Genomic DNA, 27,787 nt, shown 5'->3' with positions numbered 1-27,787 from the left:
CTAGCGGTTCAGGAGCTCGTGCTTCCGCTACAGACACTGACCCCATGTGAACGCACACACGCACACACACACACACACAGCGGTTTTTACAGTCAATGACGGGAACTTCGCAGGGCAAAAGACACTTTCTTTTTCATTTACCCTATAAACATTTTTTTTAACTCGGACCTGTTCTACTGAACGTGAATATCACGTTTATAATTAGATAACTGCTTTTGAATGCTTTATAATAACTGGACAAAATCTTATTTATAAGGAATTTTTTAATTATTTGTTAAACTTTATTTTTGATAATCTTAAACTTGAAATGTTGAAACAGACATTTTAATATGTAGCGTATCTGAATACAAGCGACTTAATTCTGGTAAATGTGCAGTAATTCTGTAACCATAAGTCATCACAGGAATTCATCAGCAGTGTATTTTCGGAACAGCGTCACTCGCTGACAGCGGGACCCGAGCGGATAGTTTATCTGTGGATTTTAAAAGACCCTCTTCAGCCACGTTGAGCCTCTAATAGCTACGTTAATTTAATCTGCACTGAAAGATGCTCCAGAATGGAAAGTCTCAAACACACAACGCGGACGCGTCCGAGCCCGAGTCGGAGCCGAAGCCCGAAGCACAAAGCGAGAAGACAGAAGCGAGCGAGAGCAGAGAACGAGAGAACGAGTCTCACCCAGAGAACGAGTCCGCAGACACCGACTCCACTCAGTTCCCCCTGCCTGCCTTTCCCAAACTGGAAATCAAGCGCCATGCCGTGACTGATGACTATAAAGTCTCCAGTCAAGTGTTGGGTCTGGGTGTCAACGGCAAAGTAGTGGAGTGCTACAATAAGAAAACCGGACAAAAGTGCGCTCTGAAGGTAAATTACACACATGTTGTAATCCAGATGGATTTAACTATAATGGGGAGATGACTCAAATCGTATAATGTTTTCGGTTAGCTAGCTAAACAAACCCTGTTCGGCAATAATGGTTAACAAATATGGACATTAACTTATTTTTTCAATATTAAAATTATGGGTTAGTTAGACTATAGTTTGTATGAATATAATAAAGTGATTTGAGGTAGACATATTGGTTTAATTTTATTTTGATGGTCCTTTTAACACATTCTGTTAACGTTGTAGGCTACCTATTTCTATTCACTCTCATTAGAGAGTGTTAGTAGAGTAGCCTATTAGTAGACTGGTAGGGTTAGATTAAGTTGACATGTAGTTGCAAAGTTACTTATAGTCAGTAGAATGTCTGTTGGAGGACCATCACAATAAAGAGTTAGCAGATAATAAGCAGACAGACTACTAATAGTCTGATGAGAGTTTGTTGACATGTAGTTGCGAAGTTACTTGGAGTCAACCGAATGTTCATAAGGGACCATCAAAATATAGTGTTACCCAAATATTTAATGTAGTATCCTAATGTAAAATCTTTACATTAATTCTTTAATCTATACCTGTGGTTCTCCTATATATGACAGCTTTGGAAAAACACAGTTAAATAGAAGTTTAAATCTTTGTGTGTGGCTGTAGATTTTCCTTGAGCTAGTTTTGTATTAATAGCCAAGAGAGTGAATAATTATGTTTGCTATTAGTTCTAGCACCTGATGTCACAGAAAACAGTTAATTTACTTGTATTAAGTGTCTCTTTATGCGGGTGCAAAGGTCATGTCACCATATATAAAGGGTCACTGAGTAGGGGTTACTAACAGTGCTCAGGTTCTTAGAAACTGGAGGGCCACCAGTTAGGGTTACCGGATCCGACTTGGCTCTTTAAGGAGATGAGGTGTGACACACCGCATCCAGGCAGTGCAATGGAAACATGTCACCCCACGTGGCATCACGGACATGGATTCACTGTCCAGTATAATCCAGCTGGATCGAGGAACTCAATATGTGCATAGAGTACATGGAAGAAAAAAGAGAGATAGTGAATTTTTTATTGATTAAGTTTGTTCTAGAAAGTCATATTATAATCTAAAAATGTAATATATACTTTATATTCATTTTGAACCTGAATATAATAAATGAATATTCATTATATCATTTAAATAAATACTAATTAGAAATATAAATAATATTTTGGGGAAAATTCCCAGGAGGAACTTAAAGAAATGTGAAGTGTACCAAAACTTTAGGTAATGATATCATCTCACTCTTTTTTTACTTTGGAAAGCAATTAGTTGAAAAAAATTATAAAATTCCCTATCCCATTGTTGTTTTTCTGGCCGTCTGGTTTGGCAAGTCTGGACTGCACCTGTTCTTGTAGTGCTTTACAACTTTGTGGAAGAGATATCTAACTTGGTTTAAACAGCAACTGACCGGAAATGGATGATCAGCGTCTCTCATAATGATTTGAAGTCAGGATTTGAATATGACCAGAGACTCACATACATACCATCCCAAATATCTCTTGGGAGTGATAGAAACGTTGCTCATTATTATGCTAATGACACTGGCAAATGTAAATAAGCTGCTTTTGCTGCTTAGGTTGTGTTGTAAGATATTTGCTGTCCTAAATGGATCTCATTGTGCCGGGACACAACGAAAATCAAATTGACCTAATCTCGTGAGTCATTCAGGTGTAATTTATTGCCCAATATCCTCTCTGCCTTTTAATCACAGGGTAAACAGACATAGGGCAGAGCTGTCCATCTCTTCTGGCTTTTAATTAAGTAGCATGTTGACTGCTAAGTGTAATGAATGTGAGTGTACAGGTGCTGTTTAATCCACTCTGTTTAGCTGGACGGAAGCCATCCTTTAAATCTAATTCATTTTATTCACTCTTGATTTCCCATATTGGACTTGAATGGCTGCCAAAAAAGAAAAGATATCTTGCAGCATGATCGAACTATTTATTACACTGCCATCTCTATATTGCAACCTGCAAACCTGTACTAGCACATGTAGTCCAGTGGAGGTGGTGGTTCTTGGTCCCTGAGTTTTTGTTGTGCTCATTCAAAAACATTGAGGAAGCACTCCTAGCTTCAAACGTCAACTTCTTCCCAGGACAGCCAAATAAAAACATTCACCTCTGTTCTTGTTGTAATTACATAACTTACAATCGTCAAATAAGGAATAATTGATGGATCGTTGAATTGTTGAAAATGAATATACTGTATATATATATATATATATATATATATATATATATATATATATATATATATATATATATATTGCTTGTATATATTGGCCACACATGGTGGCCAATGCACTGGTTAACTTGTCCTACAAACCAAGAGAAAGATAGAAGAATTTTTTATTATTATTACTCATACTAAATTAAATTGCATATATATTCTACACCTATATATTCTCTCTCTCTCTTCTCTCTCTCTCTCTCTCTCTCTCTCTCTCTCTCTCTCTCTCTCTCTCTCTCTATATATATATATATATATATTACAGTAGAATTCTGTTATACATTTATAAGATAATTTAGTAAATAATTATATTAAATACAAATTATATTAAATGAATAAACAAAATTAATATTAATATATATATATATATATATATATATATATAATATCTTAATATATATATACATACATATATATATATATATATATATATATATATATATATATATATATATACATGTATATAAACATTCACACACAGTCAATAATACCTTGCTTCATGCTTGAGCAACATTTCTTACATAATCTAATAAAGTACCATGGTGGTAAAATGGCAAGGAAAGATGTGTGAGCCCTGTTCAATGGCCTTTCACCGTTCCCATTGTGCTCCCGTACGCTCGACTGGTTCATGTTACAGCCCTGGCACTGCCAACTCGCGGTTCAGTGTTTGAGTTCATCTTTCTACATTCAGGGTCCGGCCGTTGTTCAGGATTCAGCCTTTATTCAGTCTTGGCATTTTTCATAGTGTGCCGCAAGTTTCAAATGGAAGGTGCTTTATGTTTTACATGCAAGGGGGTGGAAATTTGTTCCCACTAAGGGAGAAACAGAGAAGGCAGAGTGTGACAGAGCTGTATGACGAATTTGCTAGAGCTGCCAATGTGTTTGTAGAAGTTCATTATTTAGGAGGGTCAGTAGTGCCGGTCCCAGAGTTCCCAGAGGCCCTAAGCAAAACTTTGATCGGGGGCCCCTGTCAGTGCGTTCATAAAATCCCCTTAATCCATTCTTTCAGAGCAGTTTCACTGTCAACCAACGAGTTCAGTAATACAAGAAAATATAAAAGCAGTCTGAAAAATATAACAGAAAAAAGTTTTTTATATTATTTTTTACAATTAAGCCTACTACTAATAATAGCCTATACAAAAATAAAATAAATTGATCAAATGTAAAATAAATAAATAGGGTAAATAAAGCATAGCATAGTTTTCACTGTATGAGTTAAATACACATTGATTCTTATTAAAGTAACTAATGTTATTCAGTGAAGAGCAGTGAATGAGCAGCGGGTTTATTAGGCTGCTGTCCCTTTAAGACAGAATGTGCAGACCTAATACAGTGACAAGCATTCGATTACTTTCCCAGCTGTTTATATTCACTGAAAACATAATTGAATGCGTTTAAGTTAAAAATTCCCCACATATTTGTGAGTGTATTTGTCCGTTTAAGCCCGGATCGCACGGGCAGAAAGCCACCTGTCTCTTTCACAGCTCAATATGCTTTTACACGTGATGTTACATGATTTGACTGATTTGGATGTTACGTGTGGTGACGGCGCAACGCTTTAAAGGAAAGGAACAGGAAGCGGCATGATATTTTCATATTCATTGGAAGCCAAGCATAAGAGTATACATAAGCAAAATCTGGGCTATGAATTAAACTCCAACTCTGTCCCACTAGTATTCAGTGATTTTTACTACAGACCCAATAAACAGTATAAGATAAGAATACACTGGTGTGTAATGCTGTGGTGTCTTTCACAAGGGTCTTATTTTAGACGGATCAAAGTGTCATGTTTCACGTGTTATCATAAAACGTGATTTGGAGAAACATGGAAAGTAATATAAACACTCATGCGTGTCTCTGTTTGACCAAGAACATAGTGTAACACGGTTACGATTACGCTGACCTCAAATAAATCAAGTTGATATCCTTTAAATGACAAAGCAGACCAGAATGACAAAACCCCCACTCTTGTAAATGTTTCTGAGGTGAAACTGAAATGTGGTTTCTAGAAGATGTAATTCCCCACTCTGTTTTCAGTTGTGTAAGGTTTGTTTTAAGGAAACTGTGGTCACAGAAACATTCTGGTTACATTCACTATTATAAATATTTTACACTAACTGTAAAAAATAAAATGAGCTTCATGAGGTAACATTTTAATATATTTCTTTTTATATAACTGCATCAATCTAGACTACACCAGCAGAAGTCAATTCGACGTATAAAAAAAAACAACTAAATATAAACAGTATGTGTCATTAGATGTTATCAGCAAACAACATCCATCCCATTCAATTGAATGACACACTTAAACGTATGTTATTTACTAAACAGAAACCAGGAGGAAGTTATAGACTCGTCTCGCAGTTCATTTTACTGCTGAGACTATTAAATCCTGAGGCAGTAGATTCAGGAAATTAAATGCAGTCATAAAGCTTAAACGGTCAATATATCCATCATGCATTCTGCTATCAATCTCTGCAGACGTGCTGATGAACGGCCTATTGCTAATACTGGCTAAGTTCAGCTAACTGATTGCTTTCACGGTAAATACAATTTCGCATTATTATCCCTTTGGTGCTGTTTGTTTTTTGTTTCAATTAAATGATTGTACTATATTTTAGTTTGATAATATTTTTTATTTAACATTTTATATTTTTAGGGGATTTAACGGTACTAAATTATATTTATGCAGTAGTTATAATACATTTATTCACTTTTTGAGCATGGACCTGAAAAGTAAATTTCCAACTTAAACAGTCATACATTTTTAATGCTTCAGTTTGGTCTCTTTTTAAAGACAACACTTGGCAGATTATTGCTGAAGTTTAAAAAAGTGAACTTGAAAAAAGTTATAATATTTTACATTTATTGTTATGAAAAATGCACAATTTATTTATATGAAATGTATATTTTGCAAAACACATTTTGCTCTAAAACTGTGAGAAAATCAAAGCCATAAATCCAAACAAGCTGTGTTCCAAATTTAAGGTGGATATCTAAAATGAGCTTTCGGTAAGAATTTGTTTGTGCACAGTACCAAACGTTTCCAATTAATGAAATTCGTCTCCCATTCATTTCCAATGTGGTCATTTTTGACCGCGAACAATACAAGTGTGACTATTTTTTTTCAGGACAATTAACCATTTCAAATCATCCCCATGATTTTTGTGTGTGTGTGTGTGTGTGTGTGTGTGTGTGTGTGTGTGTGTGTGTGTGTGTGTGTGTGTGTGTGTGTGTGTGTGTGTTTGTGTGTGTGTGTGTTCACACAGCTAGTGCCAAAACCTTTACCAAGTTTCGTACCATTCCAATGGAGTAAAAAATTCTAAAAAACAAAACGTTTCATTTTTCGGTCAAAAAAGACTGAACATCACCAGAGAGTTATACATATTATTACTGGCTTTAAAGGCGACCTATTATGCAAAATTCACTTTTATAAGGTGTTTGAACACAGATGTGTGTCCACAGTGTGTGTAAACAACCAGCCTATAATGGTAAAAATCCACCAATACTTTTTTATAATCCCCATAAATCATAAAATCTCTCCAAAACTCGCAGGTCCAGATTTCCCTCTACTCTATACGTAAGGCGTTGCTATGCAGGTCCTAGGGTGTATTGGGCTGTTACCAGGGCGTTGCTATGCAGGTCCTAGGGTGTATTGGGCTGTTACCAGGGCGTTGCTATGCAGGTCCTAGGGTGTTCTAGGTGATACTAAGGCATTGCTATGCATGTACTAGTGCGTTCAGGGTTGTTGAATATGCACTTGTAATAGGTGTGAGCAATAATAGAAATAGAAAATACCACTCATTGTTCATTGTCTAGTGCTAACAAGCGTGTAAACTTACAGCGCTCTCATTAGATGCCATCTTCCTTTAGAAATGAATACTTTTATAAAAAAAAAGCTTGTGCAGGAAAACCAGTGCAAATGTGATTTAATGCGTGTGTGTGTGTGTGTGTTATCTGATACTCTCATGGTTTTCTTCCAGCCACTGCTTCTGTGTTATTGTTGTAAAAGGAGTTTCCCCTCGGATTCCACAGCTACAGTTTTTTTTGTTGTAGTTTTTTTATTTGTATTTGGTTTCTGTATCTCTGTGAATCTGAACTATAAAGGTTACCCCAGTCAGTCATTTACAACACTGCCCTTGAAACTCCTACCCACGGGCATCTCTGTTAAATGACTCGGCTGCTGTTAGTCGGAAAGCAAGCGCCTCTTTTTCACCCACACATATCTATACACACACTGAACTTTTAGTTTATCAACTGCAGAGACAATGTGGGTGGGAGTCAAATTAAATTGAGTGCAGTTCACACTACCGCAAGTGGTTCAAACAGCTTTTGGGTTTCAATTGATAGAAATTAATACCGGACCCCCATTTCTGTGTACTTGCATGTAAACAATTGCTGAATTTTTTTCAAATGTGTAAATGGATATAGTACATTTCTTTGCTAGTAATTGTGTTTCATATGGTTACATCTGCCTTTTAAACTGGTTTTATTCGGGTCAAAAATAGTTTTTTATAAGACAGAATGAACACCAATGAGAGTAATAAGCAGATATTTTAAGATATTTAAAAATGGCTTCCTTTTTTTGTTCATACAGTGAATGTCAACGGCTGACTTTCATTTACAGTTTTTTTCGATTGCTAAACGACATTTAGCTCAACTGGAGCTATATGTGCAAAACTCTAACTACAGTCTGCACTTCCAACAGTCACCTGAGCTAAACAGTTCACATCACCTGCAAAACTCATTCCAAGCAACACAACTCTTAACACATGGCTCAAAACAGGCTCAGTGAGCCAAACAATATGCACAACCCTCACTGAGATAACAAACACTGTCACTCAGAACACACTGAGAGTAAAAACACTAGCATCAAACACCAATACAGAAAATACAAACTTTTCATCTTTACAGTTTGAACAATTTCAGTGACTTCATACAAAGTCATATTTTCTTCAAAGAAAAGAGTGACATTCTTTCACATGATTTATTTACATTTTTAGAACATAACAATTCTTTAAGGTAAATGAAAATTACCAGGTTGCTTCAATAGTCTGTAGTACTGTAATTTACGGAATTACAGTAATGAGAAAAAAGGTAGAAACTAAAAGTACATACTGTAATTCTAACAAATAATTGAGGGGCTAATCCTGCCTCTCTCTAGCATCAGGCCACAGGTTTTCGTCAACATCACATCTAATGTTCTCTCTTGCCATGCACCTGGGGAAGAACCTTCTGGAGTGCCTTATCCATCCCTGGCAGGCCTCTGGACTCGTGGCCTCACATCCGGCACAAATGGCTTCCAAAAGAGACATTTGGTCATGTGGGTGGTGATCAAACACTTTCCACCTCCAGGCAGAGAAAAACTCCTCTATTGGGTTGAGGAAGGGTGAATATGCAGGCAGGTACAAAATCATAAATCTGCGATGTGCTGCAAACCAATCGGTGACAGCTGCAGAGTGGTGAAAAGCAACGTTATCGCAAACTATGACAAAACTTGGGGGTTTCTTACTGGCTCCCCTTGTTCTGCTGGCACTAGCTGAGCATAGAGCTCTTCTAGGAAAGCTATAAGCCTTTCTGTGTTGTATGAGCCAATGAGTGGTGTGTTGAGAAGCAAACCATCATTGGCCATTGCAGCACACATGGTGATATTTCCCCCCCTTTGGCCTGGAACCTCCACAGTGGCCCTTTGACCTATAACATTCCTTCCTCTGCGCCGTGTTTTGGCAAGGTTAAATCCAGCTTCATCGATAAATACAAATGAATGTGGTGTTTCCAGTGCTTCCACCTCCATTACTCTCTGAAAAACAGTAAGTGCACAGTTTACGTAACTGTAGTAATGCTAGTGGTTTATTTTACTGTAAATATTTTTACAGTAATAGCTGTGTATGTAACCTCAGACGTCTTACCTGAACATATTGGTATCTTTGCTCGTTTACCCGTTCACTGTTTCTCTCGAACGGTACAGTGTATAACTGTTTCATTTTAACTTGGTGTTTCTGTAGGACTAGACCAATAGTTGTTGTGCTGACAGAATTAACATTTCAAATATATCATTATCAGCCAGCACTCTATCTTGAATCTCCCGCAGTTTTATTGCATTGTTGACAACAACCATGTCAACAATAGCATTTTCCTGCGCATCTGAAAATATTTTTGCTCTTCCTCCTGTTGGGGGCAGCCTTTGGGTCCTGTTGTAAAAATATATCTGTATTATGTATATATCTGTGTAAATATTCTATAATTGCAATACAAAATAATTTCCTGTAATGTTTTTATTAATTGTAAGGATGTAACTCTCACCTGTTTGTACGATGGAAAATTCGCATTACAGATGCCACTGTGGATCTTTGCAGATTGGGTTGCACCCTCAACCCTGCCTCTCTCAATGAGAGACCATGGTTCACGACATGGTCTATAAGTGTAGCCCTTATTTCATCTGAAATAACAGCTCTTTGTCTTCTTTGTCTCCCTCCACGAACCCGCCCTCTCCCTGCCACCCTTCTCCCTCCACGAACCCGTCTTCCTTGTTCCATTTCAAAAATTAGTCTTTCTGAGCTCTACCTATATATATATATATATATATATATATATATATTTGTGTGTGTTCACTAACAAGTCTAAAACAAGACACCTGCTTAGCCTTTCAGCTGAAATTGCAATCAGCAGTGTTTGAAAGGCACAAGGCTGAAATCTATTCTGTTTTGAATGTGTGGTTCACAGTTTTGACAGCAGTGTGTTAGCATTTGAACAAAGTGCTGTAAATCCACAGTGTTGTGCAGGTTGTGGTTAAAGTCATGGGATAAGTGTGTAGAGTTTTGAAAACTGTGTTCAAGCAATGAAAAACGAGCTAGAGTTTGGTCCACATGAACTGCTGCTGTGCAGACTGTAGTTAGAGTTTTGCACATGTAGCTCCAGTTGTGCTCAATGTCGTTTAGCGATCGAAAAAAACTGTAATGGACAAAAAAGTTAGATTTAAAAAAAAAAAGATCTTCTTTTGTGTTCCACAGCAGAAAGGAAGTCATACAGGTTGGAAATGATGGCAAAATTTCCGTTTTTGTGTGAACTCTCCCTTTAAGACGTCCTGTGTGATTATAAGCTATAGGCTTGTTGTTGTAAATATGACAACAGTAAACTACTACAGTCAGTATCAAAGACATCATGCTCTTTAAAAGTGACACAAAACGGTAAAAAAAGGCTCTTAACCAAGAGGTAACATTGGGAGTTACAGCAGCAGAAGCTTTGACACCCCTAAAATACTCTCTGATGGGATGCATGTGCAATGTCAAGGTCTCGCTCCGTTCCAGCGCATGCTGTGTGTGTGTGTGTGTGTGTGTGTGTGTGTGTGTGTGTGTGTGTGTGTGTGTGTGTGTGTGTGTGTGTGTGTGTGTGTGTGTGTGTGTGTGTGTGTGTGTGTGTGTGTGTGTGTGTGACATCTCACTTAGGGAGAGAGAAAGAACGGACACACAGAAAGATTTTCTGTACTGACTGTGCGGACAGTGTGGTAAATTGCATAAAATGAATAGAAATTTTCTATTCTTTTATATGAAACAAGCTATTGCATAACAAGTTCTTCTTTAATGGGCAGCAAGTGTCTGGAAAGCGGTGAACTTTAAATAAAGCGATGTAAATAAAGCTTCTTTGACAGCATCTGTGACATGCTGTCGATAACCACAAAAGGGCCATATGCTGTCAACAAAGCAATACATATTTTATAAATAATCTTAATAATCTTATATTAAAATACTAAATTAAACAGTATTTATATGGTAAATTTTATATTATATGATTAGAATATTATTTAACATCTATTTTTATTTTTTTATGAATTTTTTAAAAGATATATAAAAAAAATATAAACATTTAAAAGTGTTTTCTAATTTAACATATATTCAAATTTTATTTATCCCTGTGATGAAAAGCTGAATTACTCCAGTCTTCAGTGTCACATGATCCTACAGAAATCATTCTAATATGCTGATTTGCTGCTCAAGAAGCATTTTTTATTATTATTATTATAAATGTTGAAAACAGTTCAACATTGGCTTAATATATTTGTTTAGACTGTGATCCATTTTGTCCGGATTTTTTGATGAATGGAAAGTTTAAAAGAACAGCATTTATTTGAAATTTTGTAACATTATAAATGTCTGTAGTTCTGTCACTTTTGATCAATTTAGTACATCTTTGCAGAATAAAATCATTCATTTCTTTAAAAAAAATAGTACTAATAATAGAACGGTGGTGTATAAAAGAGTGACAGTTCGCATCTTTTCACTTGTTTCTTTAGATTCTATATGAGTGTCCCAAAGCCCAGAGAGAAGTGGAACTGCACTGGCGAGTATCCGGAGGGCCACATATAGTTCGGATCCTCAGCATCTATGAAAACATGCATCGTGGGAAAAAATGTCTTCTCATAATTATGGAATGGTGAGTCCTGTCAACGGTCATCTTTCCATCATGCTCGCCTGATAGAAATAGTGCAGTTCTTTTTATGCAGCAGTCAAGGTCCTTGACTAGTGACATTTCATTTTTATACAGACAAGACAATGAAATCTTGTGATCCTGAGTCACAGTCTTGCTCTGAATGAAGGTTTCGGTTCTCCCTTTCACTAGTAATACCTCACTGGTTTTTCCTTTTTATTCTCGTCCATTTGAACTGTGTTGTTTCAGTAAGAGCAAGACTTTAAAAACACCATAAAATAAATCAACCCATAAAAACATTAAAGGGCTCATCCCTTTAAAATAAAGCCAGTAGTCTTAATAGTAAAGCAGTCATGAATCATGATTGTTGCATGTGTGGTATTAGGGAGTGTGACATTCTAGAAAGCTTCTGATTAAACAAAGACAGACTGTAAATTCTAAACGATAAAAGTGAATTCCGCCAACTTTCCCCACAGACAACTTTAAAGCTTACAGATACGGACTCAAAGCCACAAATGTTTGATTTGTACTCCATGTGTTTAATCAAACGGTGGCTTTGAGTGCTGTATTAAGTGGCTGTGATGTGCTTTATCTGGGGTGACTGAGTGCGCGAGTGTAAGTGCATCACTCAGAGAAGAAGAGAGAGAGAGAGAGACTGTCATAGTCCGAGATTCACAGTCACAAACGTTACATCCCTTGATTAGAGCTCATTTCCTCGCTTCCTCTTGCTTTTGGACATTTTGGCAATAATATGATTCACATCATTTCTATAAGTTGTTGTTGTTTTTTTCACATGCTCAGCCGGGAAAGGAACTCAGGCTATTGTGAATTTGTGCATTAAGTAATAATTATAATTAGAAAATTGTGTGTGTGTGTGTGTGTGTGTGTGTGTGTGTGTGTGTGTGTGTGTGTGTGTGTGTGTGTGTGTGTGTGTGTGTGTGTGTGTGTGTGTGTGTGTGTGTGTGTGTGTGTGTGTCAGTATGGAGGGGGGAGAGCTCTTCAGCAGAATTCAGGCCAGAGGAGACCAGGCCTTCACTGAGCGAGGTGGGTTTATCTGACTCTTTGTTTTTATAGCACACACTCATGCACGCACGCACACACACACACACACACACACAGGAAATGTAGAATTCATATGCACAATGCCACACACACATGCTGGGTTTTTATATTTAATGGGGACATATTTATAGACATAATGATTTTTATACTGTAAAAAGTTTATATTTTATCCCCTAACCCTAAACCTACTCATCACAGAAAACTTAATGTAGTGTGATTTATAAGCTGTTTTCCTCATGGGGACCAAAAACGTGTCCCCACAAGGTCAACAATGACTGGTATTACTATTAGTATTTACCTTCTGATTCTCTGTTCTGTTTTTTTTAAATGTTTTATCTATATTATTTTATATTGATGTGAAACTATATTACCAGTTCCTTTATTTTACATTGTGTGCATTTGTATTCCATTATTTGTTTTTTGCTCGTGAAGCACTTTGAGTTGCATTCCATGTATGAAAAGTGCTATACAAATAATTTATTGTAATAATAAAAGATATTATTATATACATTAATTTGGTCCTCATAAAGTGGGGTTTACCAGCACCACCCACCCACACACACACACACACACACACACACACACACACACACACACACACACACACACACACACACACACAGACACACACACACACACACACACACACACACACACACACACACACACACACACACACACACACACACACACACACACACACACACACACACACACACACACACACACACACACACACACACACACACACACACACAGCAAGTCTGAACCATAATTTCTATTGCCACCAATTTGAACATGGTAATAATGTTTAAGGATAGAGTTAGTTCGTTTGTTTACTATGAATATGGAGAGGAAGTTAATATATCATGTAATTTCTCTTGAGTGGTTTAGTATTTTTAGGTAACAATAAAAATAAAGAAGACAATCATTTCCCATATATATTTTTCCATTTAGTTGATTTTGTTAGTTATGGGTTACAATAAACAGATAATTTCCTATACACTTTCCATTGGTTAGTTAGTTACTTAAATATGAACTTAATTATGGTTATAATTATGATGAGTTTAATTTCTAATATTAGTTATATTAGTTGGTTAGCTAGTTTGAATATGATTAACGTTATACTTATGATTATGATGAGATTAATATACCATGTAATTTCCGTTATTTGTTAGTTAACTATGAATAAGGCAATAAAGTTGTTTTCCATGTCATTTAAATGCATTCTAAATATATATTATTAACGTAAATATTTAAATGAAATGAATAAAAATATATAATACTTTTTCTGTTAGTTAGTAGGTTTCTTAGTTAACTATGAATATAATTATGGTTATGGTAAGGTTAATTCCCCATATAACTTCCATGGGTTAGTTATATATAGTTTATATTTTGAGGCAGGAAATGAATAGTGGAGATAATTGAAGTTCCCCATTCTCTTACACATATAATCATGAAATGGCACTGTATAATTGACCTCTGACTGTACTGTCCCTGCAGAGGCCTCTGAGATCATGAGAGACATCGGCACAGCCATCCAGTATCTTCACAACATGAACATCGCACACAGAGACATCAAGGTAACAAATCAACTATAAGAATAAAAGTAACATTATATTCAACTTATATATTGAGTAAACTGTGATAGTGCATAAAGAATCAGTCTTCACAATATAATAATCATGGCTCTGCCCTCCTCAGCCAGAGAACCTGCTCTACAATAGTAAAGAAGACGTTGGAGTTCTCAAATTAACAGATTTTGGCTTTGCTAAAGAGACTTCACTACATAACCTGTTACAGACGCCCTGCTACACGCCATATTACGTAGGTTAGTAAGATGAATGTCACTCTTATCATGAAAGGCACATTCTTCCCCTCTCTTTAAACCGAGTGAGAGTTATTTGAAGAATAACACTTGGTCTGCTAAAGTATTCGTATGATCTTTTCTCTAGCCCCGGAGGTTTTAGGCCCTGAGAAATACGACAAATCATGTGATATGTGGTCTCTTGGTGTGATCATGTACATCCTGTAAGTATAATGATTCTGTTTGGGCGTTACCTTAAGTGCTAAATAAAGGCTGTGGTGTTAATTTATTAGCTTCTATTAAACTAGCTGAAATTGCTTTGTTCCTCTTCATGTTACACAAAGGTTGTGTGGGTTCCCACCGTTCTACTCCAACACAGGACAGGCCATTTCACCGGGTATGAAGCGGCGGATCCGCATGGGCCAGTACGAGTTTCCCAAACCAGAGTGGGCTGATGTGTCTGAGGAGGGTACGGTGCATTTTATTTGTATTCTGCACTCAGTCAAACTTCATGTTGGCTGTTCACCACCAGAGGACAGTGTCGATTTTGTTTTGATTGTCATTTCAACAACTGCGTGTAATCATTTGGATCTGTTTTATGTATCTATGATTATGTTTTCCATAATTCAGTGAAAACCATAGCTTTTGCACATTTTTTCAATTGAATTATTCTCCTTATGTTTTTTTAATTTTAATTTTAAAGCTTTAGAAATATCATATATTCGTGCAATTTACAGTTTTTCTCGATTGTTTACACACATTTTCTGAAAGAATGCCTCATATTCTCAGAACTCTACACACAAATCAAAAAACACACACAATGGGCAAAACCACTCAATTCTCCTGCAAAATGAAACTTTACATTCAAAACAATGTTATTTCTTCTCAAAATGGTATTTTGTTTTCAAATGACACACACAAACCATCATATGATTAGACATTTATAAGAACCAGTTGAACACTGATGTGCTCAATGTAAAACACTACGATGAATGGAAAACACTTCTTCTCCATTCATCATAATGATTTAGACCTTTTTTTGTTCAGTGTTACACTTACTACAGACAGTACATACATAAGTGTGTTTTAAAATATTTGAGAATATTGTTTTTATACTCAGAACACACAAATACACGGTAACAAATATATTTTATTTTCCCCACAAAAACAATGTACACAGTGTACTGTACATCCCATTCCCTACCAGCACAAAGTTGCACATACACTACATACAAAACAACAGAAGAATTTACTGTACACAGTTACAGTAAAAAAATAAAACTAAAAAAAAACTATGCTGCATCCTCTCTTCTGTTGCGGTCTGGCCACAGCACCTCATCCACATCACAAGCAATGTTTTCCCTGGCCAAGCAGCGGGGGAAATATCGCCTAGCATGGCGATTCCAGCCATGAAAAGCATCAGCTGCTATATCTCCACATGCGTCCTCCATAGCTTGGAGAAGAGGTATATGCGTTTGTGGATTACGGTCATACACTTTCCATCTCCAGGCAGAAAAAAATTCCTCAATAGGATTGAGGAATGGAGAATATGGAGGGAGATAAACAACTAAAAAGCGTGGGTGGGCAGTGAACCAGTTACGAACCAGAGCAGCCCCGTGGAAACTTACGTTGTCCCAAATGACAACGTACCTGAGCTGCTCTGGGCGCAGTGGTGGGTAATTGCTGCACACATTGTGATGTTCCCTCCGCGCTGGCCAGGGACTTCAACAATGGCACGCTGGCCAATGATATTCCTTCCTCTTTCGTCTCTTTGTGAGGTTGAACCCAACCTCATCAATGAAGATGAACTGGTGCTCCACTGCAGCCACCTCTAGCTCAAGGACTCTCTGAAACACACATGACGATATCAGAAATAGACATGGAGTGGTCACTATTGTGAAGCACAATCATTATGATTACAATATTGAAATATGTATAATTTACTGTATACAATGTTGAGAGTATGCATCAATTGTGGGACTCACTTGCACATAGTTATATCGCAATTCTTTGACTCTTTCTGAATTGCGTTCAAATGGCACCCTGTAGACCTGCTTCATCCTGAGATGATTTCTGCGCAAGACACGGTCCAGTGTTGATAAGCTTACCCTATCAATATTTTGAAATATGTCATAGTTTTCTATTATTTTTCTTTGTATTTGCTGTAATGTTATGGCGTTGTTTTCTAGGACCATGTTTATGACTTCAGTTTCCTGTTCAGGAGACAGAACACGTTCCCGACCACCTTGTGTTGGTAATCTTTCAGTTCTGCCAAACAAATAGTAGAATACTGTAAATACAAAGTAGGTATACATTTCGTAAATACTTGAAACATACTTTACGGTATTTTTACAGTCCTACAGAACAGTCCACATGCAATACTGTACTACTGTACTCATTGAGTACTGTATTGATATGCAGTACTGCAATTTTCTAGTGGGAGTAGATTTCTTACCTATTCTCATTTCGGAAAGTCCGGATGATGGATGCTACAGTGTACCTGCTCAGATTTGGCTGTACTCTTTGCCCAGCCTCCCTCATTGTTAGACCATGGTTGACCACATGATCAACCAAAGTGGCTCAGATCTCATCAGAGATTACGGTCCTTGGCCTTCCTCGTCCACGTCCTCGTCCTCGTCCTCCCCATCCTCCTCCTCTTACTCTCACACCTCTTGCTCTGCCTCTGTTTGCAATGTTGGCATCCATTGCTCCATTGAAGAGCACACCTATTGCTCTTTTATGCTAAAGCTCTGATTGCTAATTGTAAAATAGTGTGACGGGTGTTTGCCCATGTGAGGAGTCAGTGTGCATATTTGAATGGCAGTGTGTTGCTTGTGAAAACAAGATATTTTCTGCATGAAAATTGTGCCAAAAGCAGAGAATTGTGTGTAGTGTTTTGAAAAAAAGTGTGTTTTAGAACTGCAATTTGAGTGTAAAGCAGGAGTTGTGCTTGTATGAATGTTGTGGTTATTGTGTCTCAAGTACCAGAATTTGTGTGTAAACAATTGAGAAAAACTGTAAAAGAATATTAAATATGGATATAAAATTATAATAATAATAGTTAGATTCATTCTTAAATATATAAAAATATTGAATTGAATTTAAAATGTACAGACACACACACATACACACACAAACACACACACATATATATATATATATATATATATATATATATATATATGTTGTTTTTTGGTGTGTGTATATATATATACATATATATATATATATATATATATATATATATATAGTATATGTACGCGTATATAGTAAAAACATCAACAGTTGTTACACAATATAGAATAAAATAATACAAATAATAAAATATTGAAAACACTGATCTAGATGATGCCATGTTCTTCTTACTAATATATAATAATATAATATTCTCCTCCAGCCAAACAGTTGATTCACCAACTTTTGAAGACTGACCCCAGTGAAAGAATGACCATTGAACAATTCACTAACCACCCCTGGATCAATGTGAGTATTTCAGCTGATTGTATCTGTTTCCTTGGATATAATGTCACTGCATCTATTCCAACATTGAGATGTTTCCTTCAGCAATCCATGGTGGTTCCCCAAACGCCACTCCACACCACACGAGTGCTCACGGAAGACAGCGAGATGTGGGACGAGGTCAAGGTGAGCGCAGGATGCACTGGCAATCGACAGAATTACAGTACCTGTTTAGAATAATATCAAATACCATTTCAGTATCCTTTTAATTCTATTTTCATTAACACTTTATTTTAAGGTGACATAGTTACATGTTACTACATGTACTTTCTATAGTAATAACAATAAATTATGCATAATTACAAGTAACTCACCCTAAACCAGAACCTACACCTAACTGTAAATCTATTAGTAAGTACATGTACAGTAGTTAATTAATATTACTCAGTACTTATTTGAGTAAGTACAATGTAACTACATCACCTTAAAATAAAGTGTAACCCAATTTTCTCATTCTTTTATGTAATATCTCATACAAACTGAAGATTGGTAACAATCTGTAAGGGTGTTATACTCTGTAATACCATCCTTATCCTCAAGGGGGAGCCACATAACAGAAATAAAGCAAATCTACCCAGTTAATTTGAATCACAGTAGCTTTATTGGGATAGTAAAAACACTTGCCAAAGTGTTAGAATTATATACCCATGGAATTTAACATATACTTTATAAATATCAAATATATATAACTATATATATACACTTTAGATTAGGGTCCAATTCTCACTAAGCTAAACACTAAACTATGACTTTTGTCTCAATAAACTCCAAATTACTACTTTTTTAATAGTTAGTAAGGTAGTGAAGTTTAGGTATTGGTTAGAATTAAGGGATGTAGCATATGCTAATGCAGAATAAGGCATTAATAATAAACAGCCAATATCCCATTAATATGCATGCAAATAAGCAAATAGTTAATAGTGAGAATTAGACCCTAAACTAAAGTGTTACCTTATATATAAAATGAAAGTAATACAATAAAATGTTTGTGAGTAATCAACAGTTAAATGTGTAGTAAGCGATTTCTGAGAATCATTGTTGAACACTGTTGATATTAGTAATCAACCCAAACAAACACACCCCTCCCTTCATTGTTCCGCCACTCTGCACGAATACACAATGCAAGGGTGGATGTGTTTTTATCAAAGCTGAAGCAAAGCAAAATAAAGTTTCGCGAAATTAAAGCGTGAATCAGTGTTGGGCAGTACTAGTTTAACTACATTTCTCAGTAGCGTGATGGTAGCGTTGCTGTTTTCTGAATCAAATAGCTTTTCAGAAGCGAAGCATTTCTAAAGCTCAAGCTCAAATCGAAATACAACTGCTAAGTATCACTGATGCTGGATCAGTAAGTGATGGTGACTTCTTCTTGTTCTTCTTCTTCTTCGTGTTTTACGGTGGTTGGCAACCATAGGTAGCCTGGTCCCACCAGACTCTCGTACATTTCATTTCATTTGTACATAGAGTCTGGCACCGCTCCATTGACAAGCGTTAACTTCCTTGTAGGCGGGTACTCTATTGAAGTCTAAAACTATTGGATCTGCCCAGAGTCACTCTGGATCTGCCATAACCAATCACTAACGTTTGGTCGTGACGTATGCCTAGCATTCGCCTTAGCCAACTCATTCACCGCTAACGGAACGAGCTGGAAAATCAAACTTTTCCCGAACCCCGTGGGGAGGTTCTTGCTCCGGCTTTAACTTCTTGATATTCGGCAGCGTTGCCAGAACGGACCGAATGGCTTCGCTCACATCTTTCTCCGCTGCCATTACTGAACAACAACTCAAAATAACACACAACATTAACGTCATCGTTCTCAGCCACTCCCTCTGTTCACTGATTGGCCCGGTAAAAAAATTATCGGAGAAAACCAAAGTCTACTGAAGGAAATGAAAATTGAGCGGAAGTACGTAGGAGGGCGGAGCCAGGCTAAACCTTAGGGCTAAACCTAAATTTATATGGTAGTCGATGGCGAGAGACAACTTATCTTTTTATTCCGTCTGACCTGTGCCCTGAATTACACATATGATGTTTGTCAATTTAAAAGATAATTATGAAAGGCAAGAAAGTCACAGTTTGTCATAAAACAGAAGAGTAACATTTAGTTTTATGTGAAAATCACTCAATGAACGACATCTCTCGTCTCGCACTATGTACGTCACCAAGCTTGTGCAGTCTGGTACAAAACACACAGGCATGACGGCGTAACGTTACGATTATAACGTTAGACTATAGAAAAAATGACAGACCTTAGCTTCAGTAAAGTTAGCTTCATTCATTGAGAGAAAAGGTAAGACGTCATATGCGCGCCTTTTGGGTTTGTAGTCTTTGTAATTATGTATTTTCACAGTCTTATACCTCAACAGTTTTACATCAAACTGCAACTTTCTTGACTTTAAAATGTATCTTTTAAATTGACAAACATCATATGTGTAATTCAGGGCACAATTCAAAAGGGATCCAAATATTTGTTGTCTCTCACCATTGACTACCATACAATATTTTTCCGAAATAAGGTCCCATGGTGGTCCACCGGAAGGGGAGGGACTTAGGCTCTCTATATGATTTCATTCCCGTGATGCAGAAAACACGGACGGAATCGCGGAATCCTGGCATGAAAACAGAATTTACTGTATAACGACGAATTTCATGGAATTTGTAAGATCTTGGATGAAAAGTAGGTCAGTAAACTTCCTACTAGTAAACGGTCACAGTGTCTGGTTTGTGTTCCCTGGGTTGTCACTAGAGGTCCTCGTTCTCACGGTGTCTTTCACGTTTGACTTCAATTCCCAGCATTCTGTCTGTCACTCATCAGTTCATTGCAATCAGCTGTTTCCCATCACCTTGTTAGTTCTGTGTGTATATATACCCTGTCTGTTTTAGTGTTTATCACGGAGTCGTTGTTATTCATCAAACCACTTCTGAGGTCTGTTTCTGCTTTGTGCTCGTTTGTTTATTGTTTTATGTTTTTGGATCGTGTATTTGGTTTATGACCCCTGCCTGGACTGGTTGATGAATTTTGGATTTCCCTTAATAAATACTGCACTATTGGATTTTACCTTCTCTTCGTGAGTGTGGATCGTGACAGAACAACTCCTTCACTACAGATCCAGCAGTATGGATTTTTGAGGGTTTTCCTCAACCACGAGGTCAGAGAGGAGGCAGCAGAGGGGGAGTTCAAGAGTTGAAGATGTTCCCCCTCGTATTAACATCTTTCAGTGCCTGGCGTTATGGACCCGCCAGCCTGAGGAGGCCGTGGCGGTCAAGTCCCCTGAGCAGCCTTGAGCACCTGGGACAAAGAGCCTTTTAGGGGAACCCGTCTGGTCAAGTTTAGGGGAACTCGTGGAGGACGTAGGGGAGGAGATACTAGAGGTGAACACCGACAGCATTCTCCATTTCGGTCATTCTCTGACCATGGTCCGGTGATGTTCAGCCCGAGCGTCCTTCACCGCTGGTTCCGGTGGTCCCTGTTCCGGTGGTCCCGAAACGGAGGAGGAGAAGGAAGACTGCCTCCGTGACTGTCCCGGTGGTCCCGAGTCCGGTGGTCCCAGTTCCGATGGTCCCGAGTCTGGTGGTCCCAGTTCCGGTGGTCCCGAGTCCGGTGGTCCCTGTCCCGGTGGTCCCTGTCCCGGTGGTCCCTGTCCCGGTGGTCCCTGTCCCGGTGTTCCCGAGTCCGGTGGTCCCAGTTCCGGTGGTCCCGAGTCCGGTGGTCCCAGTTCCTGTGGTTCCTGTGCAGCCCGCTGTCTTCCCTGAGGCCGTGCCCGAGCAGCCCATCATCAGTCCTGCCACGGCCAAGAGAGCGGTCTTCCTCTTTTATGCAGTGGCGGTACTGCGTGCGTGGAGGAGACACATCACGTCTGGCGATCCAGAGGCTGTTCACATCACGTCTGGCGATCCACAGACTGCTGCTGTTCCTGAGCCGGAGCCAGTGTCTGCTGTTCCTGAGCCGGAGCCAGTGTCTGCTGTTCCTGAGCCGGAGCCAGTGTCTGCTGTTCCTGAGCCGGAGCCAGTGTCTGCTGTTCCTGAGCCGGAGCCAGTGTCTGCTGTTCCTGAGCCGACGTCTGTTCCTGAACCAATGTTTGTTTCTGTGTTTGTGTCTGTCCTTGTGGCTGTTACTGTTCTGGTGTCTGTTCCTGAGCCGGTGTCTGTTCCTGAGCCGGTGTCTGTTCCTGAGCCGGTATCTGTTCCTGAGCCGGTGTCTGTTCCTGAGCCGGTGTCTGTTCCTGAGCCGGTGTCTGTTCCTGAGCCGGTGTCTGTTCCTGAGCCGGTGTCTGTTCCTGAGCCGGGTTCTGTTCCTGTGCTTTGGCCGCCCGAGTGGTCGTCTTCGCCCTGGTCGTCACCGCCATGGCCGCCCGAAGGGTCTTCACCGCCCTGGCCGCCCGAGGGATCTTCACCGCCCTGGCCGCCCGAGGGGTCCTCACCGCCCTGGCCGCTCCAAGGGGTCCTCACCGCCCTGGCCGCCCGAGGGGTCGTCTCCGCCCTGGCCGCCCTAGGGGTCGTCTCCGCCCTGGCCGCCCGAGGGGTCGTCTCCGCCCTGGCCGCCCGAGGGGACGTCACCGCCCTGGCCGCCCGAGTGGTCGTCTTTGCCCATGTCACCCGTGGGGTCTTGACCGCCCTGGCTGCCCGAGGGGTCTTCACCGCCCTGGCCGCCCGATGGTTCGTCTGCTTCGCCCTGGCCGTCACCACCATGGCCGCCCGAGGGGTCTTCACCACCCTGGCCGCCCGATGAGTCGACTGCTTTGCCCTGGCCGCCCGATGGGTCGTCTGCTTCGCCCTGGCCGCCCGATGGGTCGTCTGCTTTGCCCTGGCCGCCCGATGGGTCGTCTGCTTCGCCCTGGCTGCCCGATGGGTCGTCTTGCTTTGCCCTGGCCGCCGGCTAGCGTCTGGTAGCCGCTCAATAGAGGGGGGGTTATGTCACAGTGTCTGGTTTGTGTTCCCTGGGTTGTCACTAGAGGTCCTCGTTCTCACGGTGTCTTTCACGTTTGACTTCAATTCCCAGCATTCTGTCTGTCACTCATCAGTTCATTGCAATCAGCTGTTTCCCATCACCTTGTTAGTTCTGTGTGTGTGTATATATATACCCTGTCTGTTTTAGTGTTTATCCCGGAGTCGTTGTTATTCATCACACCACTTCTGAGGTCTGTTTCTGCTTTGTGCTCGTTTGTTTATTGTTTTATGTTTTTGGATCATGTATTTGGTTTATGACCCCTGCCTGGACTGGTTGATGAGTTTAGGATTTCCCTTAATAAATACTGCACTATTGGATTTTACCTTCTCTTCGTGAGTGTGGATCGTGACAGTAAACTAGTAAAACTAGTAAACTTAAAATCGCGATATAGACTAGTGTCTGTGAATATTAAACCGCATAAAGACTATTTAAAAAGGAATCATGCATGTTCTGCGTGTCTCTGTGAATAAATGTTGCAGACTCGCAGATTAATTTACCACACACTCACACACACCGAACCACGCATGACGCCTTGGGCTGACACGTGAGAAATGTACTTAATGGAAAAAAATGCACACACTCGCGACACCTGGTTTTGCTATAGTTTTATGGTATATATAGTTATGCTTTTTTTTTTTTTTTGCCAAATTGGTTTGGAACAGTTGTTGAAAAAACAATTGAAATGACAAATTATGCCTGCCTATCTGTTTGACAGAGTGTTTTTTTTATTTATTACTGAGATAGCATTGACCTGGAATGAAGTTGGTTCAATTTAAAAATTAAATGTATTAAAAAAATATAGATGTAGAGATGCTTAGATGTAGAAAACTACTTTTGCCATATTGCTGTTGCTTAGCTTGCTACTGTACATTTCTCAGGGTGGTAGTTTCAGTATAGTGAAGCTACATTTAATGTAGTTGAGTAACTGCTAGCTTAGCTCACTTCATTTTCCAAGTAGCTTGCCCAACACTGGGGACAAGGAATGACAAGGAAGAACAAACAATGAACATACAGTACACAAGTATATAGCAAGAGATTGTTGTAAGTCTCCATCAGCACACACTCAAAACCAATTTTACTCAAAATGTTGCTGAAACAACACAAACTCAGCGTCTGTTTTCTAATATCTAATATAATATATGTGTCATGATTCTGTCCTTGAGTTCTCTAGTTCTGAGACAGGATCATGGCAGACCCATGTTTGTGTACAACACATGGTCTTTTGTTTGGGCCATGTGCTTGTGTGTCTCGTTACTTAACCCCACCCCCTTGTTTTCCTCGTTTGTCATGATTGTCTAGTTAGTGTCACCTGTTCCCTTTATTGGTTCTCCTATTTAATCTCCTTGTGTTTGCTGTCTCGTGTCGGTTCATTGTGACCCTTACCTCTGTGTGGTCATTGAGAGTTTTTGAGACCTTGTGATATCCTGTTCCAGAGTATTGTCTAGTTATTGTTAGTCAAAGTCTAGTTTATTCTCTTCGTGTCCTGTCTACGTTTTGCCCCCTCGTGGGTTTTTTTCCCCTGTTTTTGTAAATAAACTATTTGTTATACATCCTGTTTGCGCTTGGGTGGATCTGTATCGATCGTGACAGAATGAACCGACCTGACCAGAACCCAGCAAACAGTACGCCACCATGTCTTGATCAGCAATCGGACCCTGTGGTAGAATGGTGGCAGGAAACGATTGCCGATAGTAGGAGGGGCAAACTTCCGTTCCCTCCCCAGGGTGAGTGGTCCCTGAGAGAGTACGCCCGGGTCGTGGACGAGAGGAGGGTTTTCTTGCCTGACGCCCTACTAAAACGTTACTTCATCGCGGGCTTAAATGAGCCGCCTCCTCTGGCTGAACGGGAGAAACTGGTTCGTCATCCGTTCCAGGAGATGATTACCTGTTTGGCACAGAAGGAATCACGGACTTCCATCAGACCATCATCACCTGGAATGCTACCCGTGATCCCGGAGGGTCGCGTCCTCACCGTGGCCACGTTGGTGAACCAGACTCGTCCCAGCGCGACTTCGGAAGCATTCTCCACAGCTACAAGTCTTCAGGGTAAACGAGACAGACGGCTGTCGTGGGAGTCGGCTTCAGAGTCATCCTCCACAGAGACTACAGTTCCTGCTGTGGTTCCCTCTGAGTCTTTCCAACCGGTTTCAAGTCCGGTTTTGGCTTCTGCTCCGCGGCCGAGGAGAAAGAGAAGGAGGGGAACTTTCAGTTCTCCGTCCCTGTCTTCGCCTGAGTCCATGAGGACTCTCGAACCTGCTGCAGAGAGCACAGGTCCACAGTCAGCACTGGTGAGAGTTGATCCTTTGGCTGCTGCAGAGAGGATTATTCCGGATCCTGAAGCAGTGAAGATGGTTTTCGAGTCTGTTGCCGCTAACGATATCTCTGAGTCAGTTTCAGAGAGGGCGGCAGCCGACACAGCTGCAGGAGCACTCCTCCGGGCAGTTTCAGCTGCTCAGGACATGCCGATTGCAGTTATGGCCAAGACTTTATCTAATTACTTGTCAAGTCTGGTAAAAATTCTGGAAATTCCTGTCAGACCCGTTTCATCATCAAGTCCTGCGTCCACAGGGGAGGAGAGTGCGGGTTTTAAGTCAGTTGCAGAGAGAGCGGTCTCCATGGCTACTACAGAGAACTCTGTTTCTGAGTCAATGATGGAGTGTGCGGGTTCCGAATCTGTTTTAGAGGGTTTCGAATCTGTAGATGAGACTGTGGGTCCTGTTCCAGCATCACCGTCCGCCGCAGCGCCGCTTATTCCCGATTACTTCCCACCGGCTACACCTCTTGTCTTCGTTCCATTGCCGGCTGCAGCAGTCCCCACTATCACCCAGCCTATGTATGTTTCCCCGGTCTCCCCTGTTAAGGCTCAACCCCGGACTGTGTCTACCATTTCCCCACCCAAACCCGCCCGGGTTCCTCGTCAGAAGTCTACATCCCGTAGACCCAAGACCAACGTCCCACCCACCCACCCTGGACAATCCCCCGTGAACTTTGTTGTGCCTCCGCCTCCCCTTCCTTGTTTACTGTTCTTAATTTTTCACCCTAATCCTGTCATTCGGTTTTCATGTATGCCTTTGTTATTATTGGTTATGTTGTGTTGGTTCATGTCTATGTCTCGGTCAGTCTCGAGTTTGGTATCCTCTTGAGAAGCGTCTGGTAGCCGCTTTTTAAGAGGGGGGTTCTGTCATGATTCTGTCCTTGAGTTCTCTAGTTCTGAGACAGGATCATGGCAGACCCATGTTTGTGTACAACACATGGTCTTTTGTTTGGGCCATGTGCTTGTGTGTCTCGTTACTTAACCCCACCCCCTTGTTTTCCTCGTTTGTCATGATTGTCTAGTTAGTGTCACCTGTTCCCTTTATTGGTTCTCCTATTTAATCTCCTTGTGTTTGCTGTCTCGTGTCGGTTCATTGTGACCCTTACCTCTGTGTGGTCATTGAGAGTTTTTGAGACCTTGTGATATCCTGTTCCAGAGTATTGTCTAGTTATTGTTAGTCAAAGTCTAGTTTATTCTCTTCGTGTCCTGTCTACGTTTTGCCCCCTCGTGGGTTTTTTTCCCCTGTTTTTGTAAATAAACTATTTGTTATACATCCTGTTTGCGCTTGGGTGGATCTGTATCGATCGTGACAATATGCGGGTCCTAAAGCTCTTGCCTGATCATAACCTTTCTTTTTCCAGTGATATTCCTCTGACCTTTTCTCTTTTGTAATGTCTCTCAGCCGTCTCTCTTTCAACAGTCTTTCTTCAAATCTCCCTCTTTCTCACTCTCTCTCCTCCCTCATCATGAGTGGACACGCCCCCTGCTGCTGATTGGCTACAAGTTTGTTGTGGTGCTCGGTCCGATCCACTTTCAACAGAATTTCTCAGAAATTGCTTACTGCACCTTTAAGTTAAGTATGTTATACAATTTACATTTCTTTTCTAATTTTTCTTCTTTCTTTCTCTTGGTTTGTAGGAAGAATTAACCAGTGCGTTGGCCACCATGCGTGTAGATTATGAGCAGGTGAAGATTAAAGACTTAGATGCCTCCAGTAACCCCTTGCTGAACAAGAGACGAAAGAAAGCGGCGACAGGGGAGAAGAGTGGAGGAAGCGGATGCAGTAGCCAATGAGGGACTGGAGATGGAGAATAGACCGATCAATGACACGAAGGAAAGTGCAAGAGCAGACAGAAGGAGTCAAGAACAAGAATGGAAACAGAGGGAGATAGATGGGCTCTCCTAAAGAAGAACAGAAGATGGATGGATTAATAGAAGAAAAAAACGCAAGAAAAGCAGACAATTTCATTGATTATCAGGAAAAATAAAGGAATAATTGGAGGGAATGCACATGTACACAGAGGAAGTCCTTGTTTCTACCACCAGCAGTGAAGGACTGAAAAAGCTGCTTCAGCTCTGTGTGTGTGTGTACTGTTTGTGAGTGTTCATTAACTTTATATGTGTCTTTTTTGTGTACTGATCTATTACTTGATACGCACCTCTCGCAATGAGTATGTTATGTATGTGTATTTAAGATGTGTTTCTATGTGTCTTAGTCATCAGTCCTATCCTGCAGTTCACTCCAGAGACTTCATTTGTTGTTGATTTGGGCTTTTGTTATCGGCCCTTTTTAATGCAAATAAACATTTTCAATACTTTTTCTGAGGAACTGTATGTCCGTACCTGAAATATTTCAGAATATTCCTTGTATTGCGAGATGTGGTACTTTTTGGTGTGGTGAGTCACTTCCTCAACCCAAACTACCCAACGTCTGCATAAGTAACTGAAACCCTGACCTCAGATCAGGCCCAAAGAACATTTTATTTAGTCTTCATTCCTTAGTGGACCTTAGTGTAAGAGAATGTGACATCCAAATACTTGATCGCTTACCAGAATTTGCATTAGCCAGACATATAAATT

General features: G+C 39.9%; 1 protein-coding gene across 1 annotated transcript; it reads left to right on the top strand.

Moving 5' to 3' along the window:
• The first annotated feature begins 29 nt into the window (after window positions 1-29).
• Window positions 30-27,525, top strand: mapkapk3 (MAPK activated protein kinase 3). Its single transcript, XM_077203810.1, has 10 exons — window positions 30-861; window positions 11,428-11,567; window positions 12,541-12,605; window positions 14,127-14,206; window positions 14,328-14,454; window positions 14,579-14,654; window positions 14,775-14,899; window positions 17,828-17,913; window positions 17,995-18,075; window positions 26,846-27,525. Exons 1-10 carry the CDS (start codon window positions 547-549, stop codon window positions 26,999-27,001), a joined length of 1,251 nt encoding a protein of 416 aa, XP_077059925.1. The 5' UTR covers window positions 30-546; the 3' UTR covers window positions 27,002-27,525.
• The last annotated feature ends 262 nt before the right edge of the window (window positions 27,526-27,787 follow it).

Source organism: Siphateles boraxobius, unplaced genomic scaffold (genome assembly GCF_051911475.1).
Source record: "Siphateles boraxobius isolate OS27281-9 unplaced genomic scaffold, OSU_SipBor_1 5, whole genome shotgun sequence".
Classification (NCBI taxonomy): Eukaryota; Metazoa; Chordata; class Actinopteri; order Cypriniformes; family Leuciscidae; genus Siphateles; species Siphateles boraxobius.
The sequence above is the reverse complement of the archived record's forward strand: the minus strand, read 5'-3'. Positions and strand labels throughout refer to the sequence as shown.